At 48.7% G+C, this 15,200-nt stretch overlaps 2 protein-coding genes across 3 annotated transcripts in view; one reads left to right on the forward strand and one right to left on the reverse strand.

Moving 5' to 3' along the window:
- Window positions 1-1,946: 1,946 nt before the first annotated feature.
- Window positions 1,947-6,422, reverse strand: G6PC3 (glucose-6-phosphatase catalytic subunit 3). 2 transcript variants are annotated; one of them, XM_025440560.3, is made up of 6 exons: window positions 5,968-6,422; window positions 3,976-4,082; window positions 3,479-3,569; window positions 3,167-3,285; window positions 2,834-2,975; window positions 1,947-2,608 (listed from the first exon to the last, which is right to left on the reverse strand). In XM_025440560.3, the coding sequence occupies exons 1-6, from the start codon at window positions 6,183-6,185 to the stop codon at window positions 2,245-2,247; spliced, it is 1,041 nt and encodes a 346-aa protein (XP_025296345.1). In that variant the 5' UTR covers window positions 6,186-6,422; the 3' UTR covers window positions 1,947-2,244. The 2 variants fall into 2 exon arrangements, with proteins under 2 accessions (XP_025296345.1, XP_025296344.1); XM_025440559.3 differs by having other exon boundaries at window positions 3,479-3,588; window positions 3,932-4,082; window positions 5,968-6,384.
- Window positions 3,596-15,200, forward strand: part of LSM12 (LSM12 homolog) — a 28,389-nt gene continuing 16,784 nt past the window's right edge. Inside the window, exons 1-3 of the mRNA XM_025440561.3 lie at window positions 3,596-3,785; window positions 8,703-8,967; window positions 10,775-10,908. Coding sequence (XP_025296346.1) covers window positions 8,844-8,967; window positions 10,775-10,908 — 258 coding nt within the window. The 5' untranslated portion in view covers window positions 3,596-3,785; window positions 8,703-8,843. The remainder of the gene's footprint in view (window positions 3,786-8,702; window positions 8,968-10,774; window positions 10,909-15,200) is intronic.

The following is a 15,200-nucleotide window of genomic DNA, read 5'->3' on the forward strand; positions in this document are numbered from 1 at the left end:
CGTGTGCTGTGTGGGTCTCTCAGCCTTGCCTCCCTGCTCCTCAAAGCTGTCTCAGGCCTCCCCCTTGGCTTCTCTCAGTGTGGCCCAGGTCTCCACTCTAGAAGTTTGCTCCCCTGGAAGGTTGGGGGGGGACTTTCCAGCCACCCTCCATGTTGTGTCCCATGCCCACTTTCCTGCATCCTGTCCTTTTCCCCCTTGGAGCCTGGGCCAGCTTAGGGTGGCATGGGGGTCCAGGCAGTATTGTCTGGTTTTGGGGTCTCCCTGAGAGAGGAGGGAGCAGTAAGTTTGGTGCCTTGGCTTCAGCTGACTTGGGGGGAAATGCCTTAATTTCAGCCTCCTCCCCTCTCCAACCTCAGGGGAAGATCCAGAAGGTTGCTCTACAGTCTTAAGATACAGAATGGAGGGGAGGGGGGCTCCCACCCTGTGATACTTTACCTTTTTCCCTCTTCATTGTCCTCATCCTTTCTGCACAGAACCCTTCTCCTTTCTCTGGGCCTCAGTAGTGAGGGGAAAGCTAGTGCCCCAGAATGTGGGCCTATGTTCTGTAGGCAGGGCTGTGTTGCCTCACACTCCTCTGGGCCTATTTCCCCTTCCTAGGGGCTGGAGAGGGTCACAGTTGTGGGGAGTGGTGGGGCTGCACTCCTGGGTTCTGAGGGACCAGGAGGAGCTGTAGAAGCAGGCCTGCTCTCTGCCTTACTCTGTTGGCTTCCCTGTCCCTCTGCTGGTACGGCCTGGGGAGGGGGAGGTGGTCCCTGCAGGGGGACTCCAGGCTGGTGAGAGCCCCCCTGCTGTTCAGGACCACATTTCCCTAGCCATCCAGCATGCCATGAGAAGGGTCAGTGGCCCACCTCCCTCCTGGGGCCTTTTACTGTAAAGCCTGGGGATGGTGAGAATAGGGATTCTAGAAGGGGCAGGGCCAGAACCCAGGAACCCAGGAGTCTGCCTTTAGCTGTAGGTTCCCTTCATCCTGTGCTTCCTTTGCTGGCCACTGGCCCAAGGGAGCGAAGACCAGGAGGGGCTGGGCACCACTCTTTCTCTTTCCTAGGAGCCCAGCCCAGCCGTTTCTGGGGCTGGGGGCCCACAAGGCTTCTAGGGAATGCTGTCTAGCCTGTAGGAAACCAAAGATGGGAAGTGACTCCTAGGGGGCTGAGTCTGCCTCCCTCCTCCTCCCGATACCACATATACTTTCTTTCCACTCTGTCCTGCGGGCCTCACCAATCTGTTTACATATTTATTTCCCTAATGGGGGCCTGAGTAGGGTTGAGGGAGCCAGGGGAGGGGCAGGAGTCTCACCACCATTGGTTCATCATGTGCTTGTGTCTTGTGTGTTGTTAGTGTGTTCTAGATCCTCCTGCGGGATGCAGATGGGGCCAGGCCCAGTGTACCAAGCCTCCCCGTGCTGAGCCCCAGCTCCGGGTCCTTAACCCTCCCTCTCCCCATGGCCAGTCTGGTTCTCATGTAAACCCACTCCTTGCTTTGTCTCCCTGGATATGGATTTCAGTTAAGGATTTTGTAATCTGTTACACTGTGTGTCCTTATGTAAATAAACTTGTTTCTGGCAGTGCCTTCTGGGGCTGATGTCTCTTCTCTGGGCTTCCAAATGGAGTAGAGGTTCTCATTCCCCATCCTGGCGAAGAAAAAACTGCTCTTCTTTTCTTCAGCCACTGAACTAGCCAATTTAGGAAACAAGGCTGGGGTGGGAGGGAGTGAGTCTCTGTCCTTGTAGGTTAAAGACAAGATTTCACTGAATGTAGCCATAGCATCTCATAGGACCTCTCTTGTGGCCTAGGTGGTGATGCTGGGGAGAGGGCCCAGGCTGAAGGTCTCCATGGAAACTGTGGTGGTGGTGGGGGACAGTGCAGAACAGGTGGCCTGGCAAGGGTCTCACTTGCACACACACAGGCAAGTTCAGTGGAAATGTGTGCACAGGCAAGAAAGAAATCCAGAACTATTCAAGAATTTTATTGGGGCTGCTCTGAGCCCCTCACAGTGTTACAGGAGCCCATAGGTCTTGATGTTGCCTTAGCTCCCTGGGGATTCAGGGGGGAGAAGGCAGGAGGACCAGCATTTCTGGGAGAGAGAAGGCCCTTTTTGGGGGCTAAGACCAGATGGTGGAGCAGTGGGAGACTGAGGATGAACAGGGCCTGCTGGGAGCTGGAAGGGGATGAGGCCCACTTTCTGGAGTGTGGAGGTCATGGACTGTTGGCTTTGTCATGGGCAAGTGGCAACGGGAGGCACTTGAAGTCAGGAAGAGCGGATGGGTGGTGTCTCCTGGGCACTGAACATGTGCACCACCCAGGGCACAAGGGCCAGGACAAGGCATGGCCAGAGGGTGAACTTGAGGAAATTGAAGATATAGAAAAGGCTGATCTGAGGAGGATGGCCCAGCCAGTCCAGGGGGCCCAGAAGCCCCATGGCCAGCACAAGGCAGGCTATCTTCTGGCCGTGTCCCAGCTGTGCCCGCCGTACCTGGGTGTAGCAGGGAGAGTGCAGGGCGATGCCCAGACCCAGGGCAGCCCCTGAATCGCGGCTCAGGGAAGCAAAGGGCCGGCTATCCACATGCACCCACTCGGGCCGCTCACACCACTTGGAGGCCAGGCGGATGGACCTGTGGGGAGGAGAGGGCTTTGCCAGGAGACACATTCCCTTGGAAACAAGAGGACCAATGGCTCTTAGCTTCTTTGGGGTCTACCCCCACGTTCTGCTGTGACACCAGGAGAGTCTGTGTGAACAGGTGTCCCCTTTTAGCTATAGCCAACCAGGGACCCATTAGGCTAGGTACGGGCAAAGCAGAAGAGGCCCCAGCGTGCTGAAGCTTCAAAGCAGGACTTACCAAGAAAGATCCAAGCCCAGTGTAACGAGGATCCAATAGATGAGGCTGGCACCCAGTAACAGGGCCAGTGAGGTCAATCCGTAGAAGCTTAGCTCCCGCTCCATGGGCACCCGGGGGGCCATCAGCCAGCCCAGGACAGCACCTAGTGAAGTGGGGTGACAGCAGCTTCAAGGAGTTTGGGGATATGAGCCCCGCTGAGCTGTAGGGCAGTTTGGCAGAATAGACTGAGGTATAAGGGGGCCTTGGGCCTGCTGTACGATGGAAAGAACCTACACTGGTCCTCCCACTGCCAGTGGCAACCCCTAGGCCCACTCTGTTGCCCCAGTTGCTCACCGGTTATCAGGCCAGCCAACACCTGGTGAGGGAAATGGGCTAATAGGAAGATCCGAGACAGGCCGACCGCCAGGAGGAAGGTGCAGTAAGCCAGGCTAGGTATCACCCTCACCCAGCGGCTACAAAGAAAAGCAAATGGTTCAGGAGGTGTCCATACACAGCATGGCTTCTCTCAGCATCCAAGTATTTCATGGTTGGACCAAATGCCCCAGGGTCCCCAGAACTCCAGTTCCCAGGCTGCCCTCCTGCTGCGTCTTTTGAATCCAGCGTACCATCCCCCTGCCCCCATTGGTAGGCAATGCCAAGGTATACCTGTGGGCCCGACTGGCCACCTGGGAAGAGATGGCTGTCATAATGGGCCAGAGGGCTGCTCCTGTGATCATGCAGTGTCCAGAAGGGCTGCCTGCCGGGGAATCCAGAAGCTTGAGGTGAGAGGATGAGAGTGGAACTCAGGAGCCTCCAGTGATGGCTGGACACAGCTGCCATCACTGCACCCCTTCATCCCCTCCATCATTGGTCCATGGCTCTCTCCACCCTACAGCCTTCTTCACTTCTGCCTGAGGCCACTGCTCTCAGGCTTCTGCTTTGCCCAGTATCTCTTGGATCTACTCTAAACAAGGTGGGCAACTGGCACTCTGGTATGGGTGCTTCCCTCCCAGAATTCAACTCAGTCTTCTTGGGGTTTCTTTGTTCTCTGGGTTAGTAACTGAGAGGCTGGGCCTCCGGTTAGACCACCCTAGCTAAAAAGTACTCTGAAACACTCACCAAACCCCAACCACACGGGGACAGGGAGGTTTGGGGCTTCCCACCTGGACCAGTTTCACAAGAAGAGGGGAACTGGTGAACCTGGGCTGGGGCATGGCTGTAGTACCCAGACTCATGGACCCACCAATAGGGCCTGTCTCCAAACAGAAACCTAGGAGAGAACAGATGCAAGATGACATTACACGCACATACAGCCAAGGAAACAGGTGGGGAACAGAAGGATGCCTTGGAGTACACTGGAGGGCCTGCAGGTTAGAAAGAGATTAGAAAGAGGTTAGAAAGAGATTCCAATTCTGTGCATTACCTTGAAAGGACTTTTTTTTTTTTTTTTTTTTTTTTGCCTTGGAACAGGAGAACACGCGCTATTTTTTAAGTGATAAAGAGACAAGAGATTGTGTGTGTGCACTTACACGCTCTTAAATGTTCTTTGGTCCTGCTCTTATCCATCCTACTACAGGGCTGGCCCTGCTCTTCTCATTCCTAGAGAGCCCAGGCTTTGCCTCTTTCTTTTGCTTCCAGACCTCCACTGACCCTCCTGCTTCTCCCTCTCTCCCCATTTCCTAAACTCCAGCCGGAATTATCTACAGGTGAACTCCTTAGGCCAGTCTCTTGTGTTTGAAATCAGGAGTGGGAAATGGACAGAGGGTGAGAAAGGACAAGGAGGACCAAAAGTTCAAAGTCCCCTGGCCCAGCAGGTGTTTTGCTGGACCCTGAAGAGGCTAGGCTACTGCTGCCAGAATGAGAATAGGTGAGAGCAGAAAAGCTGCTGCGGGGGAGGGACACAAAAGGGAACCGCCTCCCCTCATCACCAGGTTCACACACTGCGTGTTCAAAACACACTTAGGAAATGAATAGGGGCTTTGCTTTGTTACTTGGGAGGGGGCATTGAGAGTGTCTAGTCAAGGCGGCGGTGGTGGTGGTCTTGTAGGGACCAGCAGAGAGGGAGGCTCACACAGACTCTGAGCGGGGAGACAGCACAAAGTAAAGGGCAATTAGGCAAGAAGGAAATGATGAGACTGCTGCTTTTCCGTTTTCAGGAGGGATGAAGCCCTTGCAGAAAAGAGTGGGGGGGAAGGTAATTCCTATTTTGTCTTTCAGCAAGTCATTTCAGCCCATTCGAGTGTCTCCTCTGAACTCCCTTCCCTCGTCCAGGCAGGGTTCAGGCAGGGAACGGAGGCTGAGGTGAGGGGAGGAGCAGCTCACGCCCAGCAGGAGGCAGAACTCCTCTCTTCACCCAAGAGAGAACAGGTGGCACAAAGAGATAACCCCTAAGGGCCCCACTCCCTTGCCTGGCTTCTAAGTCTGTGTGAAGAGCCCACTAGTGAATGGAGGAGAAAAGGAAGAAGAGTTTCCTGGAAAGCAGTGCTTTTCAAGCCTTACTCCAAACACCTGAGGTCCTCGTTAAAATGCAAATTCTGACTCAGGAGCTCTGGTCTGGGCCCTGAGATGGCGCATTTCTAGCAAGTTTTCAAGTGCTTCCTATTCTGCTGGTCATGGTCGGAAAACGCACCTTAATTTTCCAGCCTTCTCTGTCCTTAGCAACTAGTGTGAAGCCTTGCACAAAGCACGCTTCTTAACAACTTAATGTCAAATAAATGAATGACTAGATGAATGAAAGAATGACTTGAGAAGCAGGACCTTTTGCTACCTAAGCTGCCATAGATGCTCCTTAAAATAGAGTTTTCCCAACCCCTCCCCTGAAATTTCTAAGTCAACACGTCTGAGGTGGGATGAAGTACTTGCATTTTTTAAACACACCTCTTAGGTGATTTCTCTGATCAGGCCCGTTTGAGAAACACTGGTCTAATGAAGTAAGATGGGTCTGAGGTCTGAGACCAAGATGCACAATGATGCTCAAAGGAAAAACGTCAGGGGCCACGGGGTAGGGATGAGGAGGTCTTAAGGCCATGGGGTTCATTGGGGCGGGGGGGGGGGGGCGAGCCTTTGAGGCACCTGCTGAGAGAGCTCAGGGCTTGCCCAGGACTCAGGGCCCATGGGGGTGGGGGACCAGGATGCCGAGGGCTTCGCTGTCTCACCACTTGAAGACGAGGTTGAGCCACTCGGTGATGAGGCTGATCCACAGCACTGCGATGCCCACGCGGCGGGAGGTGTAGTAGGCCGCGGGGAAGTAGAAAAGAAAGAGGCTCTTGGGATCGCCCAGAAAGGTGACCCAGAGCCACACATTCTCCAACCAAGGCAGTTGGTTCTGCAGCGCCTCGGCCATCGCGATGCCCGCGCCCAGATGGGACTCCATGGCGACCCAGGGGCCGGCCGGGCGGGGGTTTGCTGTAAGGCGGAAGCCGGGGAGTCTCGGAAGCCAGGAAGCGGCTCCCCACGGCGGTCCAAAGCCCACCTTTCTGAGCCCCAGGCTCCGCCTCCAGCCAGCGGCCAGCAAGGCCCCGCCCCCTGCCCCGCCCCTCGGCAGTCCCAGACTCGCGGGAGTCCGGCCTCTCGCCGGTACGCTTCCTCTTGTGCTCTTCCCGGGCCTTCCTTTCTACTGGGCAGCGCAGGGGACAAACCTTTGCGAGGGCGTTTCCGCAGAGCCCCACGTGGCCGCTGTTGCCGGCACGTGGGCATTGGGCGCAGAGGCGGCTCTCGCTGCTGTTCCGGGTCAAGGGAAGGACTAAGCCTAGGGGTCGGCGACGCGCCCGGGCTTCTTGCTGTGCTGCTGCGAAGATGGATGTGTAATCATCAGTGTCAGGATTCCTTCCAGACCAGACCTCTTTTCTCCCGTACCGCTACCCTCCAAAGATATCCCGAGATTTCTTGGAGAGAGGGCTACGGACACTCCCTCGTCGGCATCTCCGGTGGCGCTGAAGCGGGACCCTAGATTTGCGTACACCGCTAATCAATCCGTGCCTTTCGCCCCCAGCCCCAGCATCTCCGGCCCGAATCCATCGGTTATTGATTCGGATGCTGACAGATAAGCCTCTTCATCTTGAGGAGTCCTCCCTAAACACTTGAGAATTCTTACACGTAGCAGTCTAAGTCACACTTCCTCTCACTTTTAGGCTTGCTTTTCTCCCTCTTTCCATTTTCTTGCCTCCCAAAACCCCGTTGGTCAGGTAAACTATGGGGTAGCAGCTGGGTTGGAATGGGAAGAGGAGGGGCACACATCCACGACAAAATTTGGAAATATCTTCTCGAGGAACACACACACAAAATAGAAACCTCAGCTATTCTGGGCGAGATCCTGCCTGGAGGCAGAGTTGGGGTGGGAGGAGACTGTTGAGTGGCTCCCCGGTTTCTTCCTACCTCCAGCAACTTTGTTCTTGGAGAGTTTTCTGATGGGTGGATGAAAAGGAGAATGTAAATATGGTTCTTGGAAAGAGATTAATTTCACTAATTAAAAAGGTGTGGGGAACGGAAGCTGGATATGTTATTGTACTACCTTGCTAAATGTTTTTCAATTGCCCCAAGGAGAAAGCCTACATTTTCTAGGTCTTTCAAAGTTTGTTCAGGCTCCGGTGAGACAACCCTTACCAGCCTACCCCCACAACTCCATTTCATAATATTTCTGAATTGCTTTATGTTCCTTGAAATCACCAAGCTCTTTCTCCTTATAGAGATCTTGCTTGTCTTTCAGGTCTCAGATTTTTTTCACTTCCTCCGGGAAGCTTTTCCTAACAGTACCGGGCAGTCATATATATGAAAAACTGTAATCACAATGCCATGTAGAAAGTGGAGCGGGAGTTACATGTGACTTGTGGGGGTCAGACTTGAAAGTTCCCTGGAAAAACACAACTAAGAGGGAGCAAGCAGTACTTTTATTCCTACTACAATGATTGTACTAATAAACACCCAACATTAGGAAGTTGATGTTTCTTGCAGGGTAAGGAAACGCTTTTGAACTGTGTTCAGGTTAGGTAGTGCCAAGGCTGGCCCTTTGCCTCCCTCTGGATTAGAGAAAGATCAACCTGTTGTTACTCATAAATGAGGCTCCAGAATTTCTATGGGGGATGAGAGCAGGTGGATTTCGTATATCAGATGGACACTAATGGGGGAGGGCCAAAACTGCCCCAAGGCCACCTTTGTCACTACCACTGCTCCACATTCCTGCCCTTTGCCTGGCTTTCTAGAGAGGACAAGATGGGAGGAGATGTGGAAGCATCTTGAGTTCCAAGGGTGATGAGCGATCATGGAGGAACTGCATTCATTTGTACACATTATCTCACTTAACCTCCTAATACTCTAGGAGGTATTATTTAATGCAGTAAATTGCACCGTCTTTGGAAACAGGTAGACCGAATTCTTTCCGGTTGTGCGACCTCAGCCAAGTTTAGTCTAAGACTTTTGTTTCTTCATCTGTAAACTGAAGATGTTGATTCTCACCTCAATAGATTGTTGGATGCTCAGTAAGTAATAATATAGAAAAAGTAATGATACAGGGTCAGGGTTAGTAATTTGCTCAAGGTTATAGAACTTAGTTAAGTGGCAGACCTGGGACTCCGATCCTAGTTTAGCTAATCCTATAGGCCATGTTCTTCCCACTAGTACTTTGTAACTGGGTATAATCGTTTTGGGCAAGTTTCCTTAAGACCTCTGGGCCTCAGATTACTCTATGTAAAATAGAGTTCATTCATTAAAGTCTTGTGTCAAGGTGTGCACATAATAGAGATTGCAGCTCCCTTCTCCTTCCTCTTTTCATGCCACGTAGGTCATTTATCTTTAACTTCTAAAATGGACTCTGCAAGCACTTTATAAGCGGGCGCAGTTGCACAAACACTTATTCAGATCCCCTTTATTTCCTCTTTTTTCCCTTTCCACCTAGGCTCCCGCCCCACCCAGAGCCAGGCCACGCCCTGGCGTGTGACGTCAGCACGCCTCGTGCGTCGCGTCGCGGCGCTCACTGGGGGCCCGGCTTTCGCCCGCTGCTGCCGCCGCCGCCGCCGGCCGCGGCTGCTCTCCCAAGATGGCGGCTCCTCCGGGCGAGTACTTCAGCGTTGGGAGCCAGGTGTCGTGCCGGACGTGCCAGGAGCAGCGGCTGCAGGGCGAGGTGGTAGCCTTCGACTACCAGTCCAAAATGCTGGCTTTAAGTATCCTTCGCTGCGCGGAGCCCGAGCCCGGGCCGGCGTGTATGTGTGGTGGTGGGGGGGTGGGGGACGACGGCGGCGGCTGGGGCCCTCTCCGGGCCTAGGGGCGACCGGCTACCGCGGCGCCCGGAGCGCATGCGCACGGCCCTGAGCTCCCCTCCCCCTCTTCGCGTGTCCCTCGGTCCGCTTTGGGGACCCTGTCTCCCATCCCTTGTGGGAGCTGGGCCCCGAGCGAGGGTCAGTGGGTGGAGGGGGGCTTGACACGCGGATGCCTTTTCGGGGGAAACGCTGTGAGAGGCGATACAGTGCTCCAGAGAGAGAGAGGGTGGTCGTGGGAGGGGGCTGGTGGATTGGAGCCCGGATGGAAGGGGGGCGGGTAGAATCATGTGGGGAGGGGGTGTGTAGAGTAAAGAGCTGCTAGTAGGGCTGGGGTATGGAGTTTAGGAGGGGGTGTCTGCTGGGAGGATTTGGTTCAAGGAACGGCGGTGGGGTGGTGACCAAATGGGCCTCGCCTGCTTTGGGGGGAGAGTAACTGCAGGACAGTTTGTATCTGAAATGGGGATAGGGGCTTATTTTGCTGGTGTGTGTGTGTGCGTGGTGCTGTTGGGGGCGGGGAGTACTGAATGAGGTTTCTCAGTCATTTGAAAATTGCTGTTTTGAGAATGTTTCCATTGGAAACCTGGTCCCAGAGAGAAGGCCACGGTTTTTAGGGGCTCGTGTAGGGTTGTGTGGGTTACAGGTGAAAGAGTAAGTTACGTTCCCTTGCTCAGCCCAGCACATGGAGTCCTGACTTTTCCATAGTAGTTGCCTCCCCTTTTGGAAGTGGTGGTGATTAACAGAATGGAAAAGAAGGCCTGCTTCTTTGGGGTGGAAATGATTTCTGAATTACTCCAGGAAACTCAGTCTTGGAAACAAAATAGTTCCTGGTTGTAATAAATGTACCACCCCTTCCCCTCTTTTTGAGCCACAGGTGGGTTTATTTTTTTGAGGAGTAATCCTTTATGGCATCTTTCAAAAGGAAGTTTTCTACTGAATGCTGCATTTGAGTGGCAAGTATTTTAATTTATTTAACCACTAGTTGTAGATATTTTTAGCTTAGGAAGATGTCCTCTACAGCAAGAACTGTTGCTTTTTTTGGGTAAAATGTAAAAACTCAGACCTGGACCAAATAAGACCTTTTACATTAGTGGGTTAGTTGGAAGGATTTTGGAATGAGGAATTACTTTATTTTTAATTGGCATATAATATACTCTTGATAAATAGTTGGAGGAGGGGTGAGTGAATGAATGAATGAATAAATACATATATAGATAAATGGGTTAAGTAGCTGGGTTCACCTTGAGTGAGCCTCCTTTCCAGTCCTATAGTTTTCTCCTCTGCGGAATGGGAAATCTGAAATCGAAAAAAGTGAAAAGAGCAGTATATAGATGAAAGTATTATACCAAGAACAGAGAGTAATGCCTCTTCTGTGTGGTTCCTTAGGTCCAAGACAAACTCTATATATGGCATTAACACTGCATTATGCTTCCATACAACCAGTAGAGAGGTGACGGAAACCCTTTCTGAGGCTTCCAATTTTGGATGGTATTTGGCTTTGAAAAGCTTGAGATCTTTTGGTTCTGGGGTTTTGAGCGGGTGGAAGGTGACAGGCAGAGATTTCCTGAGGAGAGCTAGGATTCTTGTAATGCTCCCCCTTCTTGCTCGTGGCACACCTGTTACACCAGCCTCATTTCAGTTGTTTTCCATGCCCCTTTTGGGATGCGTCAGTGCTGTTTGCCTCTATTTTCCTTAACTTTATTTTTTTCACCAGAATGTCCCTCTTCCAGTGGAAAGCCCAACCATGCAGATATCTTGCTCATAAACTTACAGTATGTTTCAGAAGTGGAAATAATTAATGACCGAACAGAAACCCCTCCTCCCCTAGCTTCACTCAATGTTAGTAAGGTAAGGACTTGCGGGCAGTTCTGGCTCCAAAATGGGAAACATTGAGACTCCTTGGCTCTTGGTGATACATACATTGTCTGTTGTTTTTCATTTTTTCCATTAACATAAAATTGTTTGTTCTGATACCTTTTTGAAAAACATACCGGTTTAGGTTTCTCCTTATTTCTGCGTACCTTCAGACTTAAGAAACCTTCTAATGCCCAAATAGAGAAATAAAATTGCAAACTTACTTTTGTCCTTAGTGAAAGAGGGCTGTTTTTTTTTGTTTTGTTTTCTAAAAACCTGGAGTCCGTGCGTGAACTTCTGGTATTAGTGGGGTTGGGTAGGGGTGATGTCTGTGAACCTCCTGAAATTGTGTGTATGTGTGCACACATGAATATATATGGTTTTGGTGAACATATGGAGTATTTTGCAGATCTGTGATTCATGACCTACAAAAATTTGAAAACTACTGCCTTAAAGCTTCATTTTTGTCTTTATGTTTGAATTTTGAGGTCTGACAGAATTAGATGTTTAGAGTAATCTTACATGTTGGTATCTTACATGTTGGTATCTTACATGTTAATCTTACACCCCCAAATCACTTTGGCTCATGAGTTCTATCAGGCAAAATTTCATGTATTATAAAAATAATACTACTCCATGTCCTGTCGTCTTTGCTGTCCTGTACTTTGAACACTCTTATTTCCAGAATGTATGGAGCCTCATCTTTCAGGACTTTGTTAATGGCACCTCTTCCAGGAAGTCTTCTCTGATCATCCAAGTAAAGTAATTTGCCCCCATTATTCTCTCATAGTACCTTATCCTTTAGAGCTAAGATGACATAGTGTTTATAGTACAACTTGGGACATTGTTGAGAATAAAGCAGAGTGCTTTTGTTTTACACTGAACAAGTGTAGATCAGTGTGTCCTGGGCATATTGGAACTTAAGGTTGCCCTATTCATAGCCTTTTTGTAATTATAATTGTGTATCATTTGTTTGCTTTTCTGTCTCACCAAACTTTGTTCTGTGAGGATGGGAACCATACCTGTTTTGTTCATGGCTGAATATACAGAGCCTTGTGCAGAGTAAGTGCTTAATATTCTTTGAATATAATATTAAACCTTCGATTTTAGTAGCAGGTGCCTTTCCTTAAGTTTCTTGAATTAGTGTGGTGGAAGTTTCTCCTTCTGGGGGAGTCTTGTAATAACATATTTTTTTGCCTCTCTGGAATATGGTATGTTGGCTACAATTCAGCAAAGCAAGGAAACACAGGCAGCTGAAACAATAGAGGGCAACTGAGGCTGGTGGAATATAGTTACCTCTGATCTGGAGCTCCCTTCTTGTCAGATTCCAGGGAAATGCCACTTGTGTTTTAGTGATGTCTGAGGACAGATTCGGAATGGTCTTGAGTTTCATATTAAAGGCTGTTGAATATAGAATGTCCCATTCTTAGAAACTTATAGATTTTTGAAACTCTGGCTTACGTACCTTCTTTTTTTGTTAGAGTGTAGGAGCCCTTTGAGTGGTTGTCTTTTTTTTTTTTTTTCCACCTTCAAGAGATTTTTAAAAGATTCAAGTGAAATAGTTTATTCTTACTAGTATGTCAAAGAGGAAATAGGCTTTAAGTTATCCTTTAGTGTTTATAGGGTATGAGAAGTTTGTTACTAAACAACTGGGTCTTTAGTGAGTAGCAGAGGAAAGATTATCTGAAAGAGGGATGATTTTCACAAACATAAAAAACTAAGTTTCTGTTCTTGTGACCAATACATGCCATCATTTATTTGAGAGGGCTTGGAATATTCTGAGTGGTGCTGTTAAGAGGTAATTCTCTTATGTTTGACCTCAAATATAAATAGTTCTTGGCTATTGAGTTTGCAGATTATCTTTGCTGTTAGGGTTTTGCTTTCTGCTGATCAGTTTTAATTTATTAGCATTGTTGTAAATTAGTTGTTTACCCACTCTTTCTTTCTTTTTTTTTTTTTTTAAAGATTTTATTTATTTATTCATGATAGTCACACAGAGAGAGATAGAGAGCCAGAGACACAGGCAGAGGGAGGAGCAGGCTCCATGCAGGGAGCCTGACGTGGGATTCCATCTCGGGTCTCCAGGATCGCGCCGGGCCAAAGGCAGGCGCCAAACCGCTGCGCCACCCAAGGATCTCTACCCACTCTTTCAAGAAAGCAGCAGGAATCAATAGGTTAGGGAAGACCAAATTTTTACTTTTTTTACTTTGTGGCCTGCTTGCCAAGTCTTGAAAAAGGTTTGCTGGGTAGAAGAGTCAGAAACTAAAAACCAAAATTAGGTTGGAGGGCTGCTATCTTTGGACTTCATTTACCCACTGTTTCATTTGCAGAGATGTTTAGGAGTAAGCTATATTGGCCTTGCCTTGAAGCCATTGTTTGAGGATGCTTTGAGAGTCCTCTCTGAATTTGGTTAGACTTAGAGAGCCTGTTGCACTGTTACTGAAAATTTCATCTGGGCAACTATTTACATATTGCTTGAATGAACTGAAAAGTTCATTCCACTGAAGAGCATGGACTTGGGTTTTTTTTTTTTTTGTTTTTTTTTTTTTAAGATGGGGGATTGGGGCAGCCCTGGTGGCGCAGCGGTTTAGTGCTGCCTGCAGCCCAGGATGTGATCCTGGAGACTCAGGATCGAGTCCCATGTCAGGCTCCCTGCATGGAGCCTGCTTCTCCCTCTGCCTGTGTCTCTGCGCACCCCCCCCCACCCCCCCCGTGTGTCTCTCATGAATAAATAAATAAAATCTAAAAAAAAAAAAAAAACATTAAAAAAAATAAGGTGGAGGATTGTTTAAGCATGTTAGAAGGGAACTAAAGTGCTCAGAGATCCCTGGAATAAAACTGTTGCTGCTCACAGTCTGGGGGAGCACCACCTGTGTGCTCTACTTCCAGTGGAAGATACCATCACATGTTGGCTCATGTTGCTGATATAGTGAGTGCTCAGTTTAATTAATCCTGTTGATATAAATTGGATATTTGTTTACTCTGACCCAGCAGGAAATGGAAGAAAAAGACTTTTAAAGAAAATGCTTAATTCCAGCCCAACTAGAGAAGGTATGAACTAGCAGTTCTTAGAGATGAGTGTGTTGTGCTTTCTGTTGACAGTTCACTGCAGGCTAGGGAGTCCTATGTCTACAGCTGTGGGATGCGAGAGGCAGCTTGGAAGAGGACAGTGGGTTTGCTGAAGGTGGAAGTATAAGTATCATTTGATCTTCTCCACAGTACCATTGTATCCTGTTTAAGTGTTCTGATTTTCTGACTCCTAAGACAGAAGCATTTCGATAAAACTACAAAAGCACATCAAAACCAGTCATAAGCGAGGTTCAGGTTACTCACCCTGTGGCTTATTAGTTTATTCCGCCATGAGAAAGGCTTAAATGTTGCTTTAGGCTGAGAAGAACCCTAGGGCCCACGAGGCAGAATGAAATGTGTTTCTTAACAGGTTCCTTTGAATTGGCTCTGCATCTGGTTCTCTGGGGATAAAGACTACCTGTGGGTTACTAGTGCTCTCAGGAGATGATTTGGGACATGTCAACATTAGCAAGGTTCTCTCTTGTGTAGCATTATAAAACATTTCCTGAAAATCTGTTTTGTGCAATGTGTTGTGGAAGCTCTGCTGGGGACCACATTTTACATTTTTCATGTGCTTTACAATTTACAAAGAGCTTTGACACCTCTCATTCCATTCTCACAACCACACCATGTGATCTTTAGAGTGTATTATTTTCCTTTTCATTTAATGGGTGAGAAGACAAGCTTATTAGTTTAAGTGACTTGTTCTAGGTTATATGGCTGGTAGTGTGGGAACTAATGCTTTCATTTTTTTTTTTTTTTTGAACTAATGCTTTCATGAGCCACTCTCTGAACTAGAAATTGGTAGACATTTAATTCTAACAACAGTTTTTATGGTGTGGGTACCATCAACATCTCATAGAATAAACTGAGGCCCAGAGACAATGAGTTAGTATTTCAAGGTCATGCAACTAAGTCATAGAGCTGGGATTTGAACTCAGGTCTGATATTTTGACTGCCAAAGTCTTGTGTAAAATAATGTTTCTACATAGAAATCTCTGTACTGTGTGGTCAGGAGCATTGTGGTCTAGTAGAAAAAGCAGAAACCAAGAAGGTGAGTTTTTAAAATCACTTTTCTGCCTATTAATGTTACTAAGCAACAATTTCCTCACTGTAAAAATGGGATGATGTTAGTACTTATCTCATAGAGTTTGTTGTGGGGATTAGGTCAATTGACTAGAATTGGCAGATATTCTCTATTTCTGTATTAGCTATGT

The sequence above is a fragment of the Canis lupus genome, chromosome 9 (genome assembly GCF_003254725.2).
Source record: "Canis lupus dingo isolate Sandy chromosome 9, ASM325472v2, whole genome shotgun sequence".
Classification (NCBI taxonomy): Eukaryota; Metazoa; Chordata; class Mammalia; order Carnivora; family Canidae; genus Canis; species Canis lupus.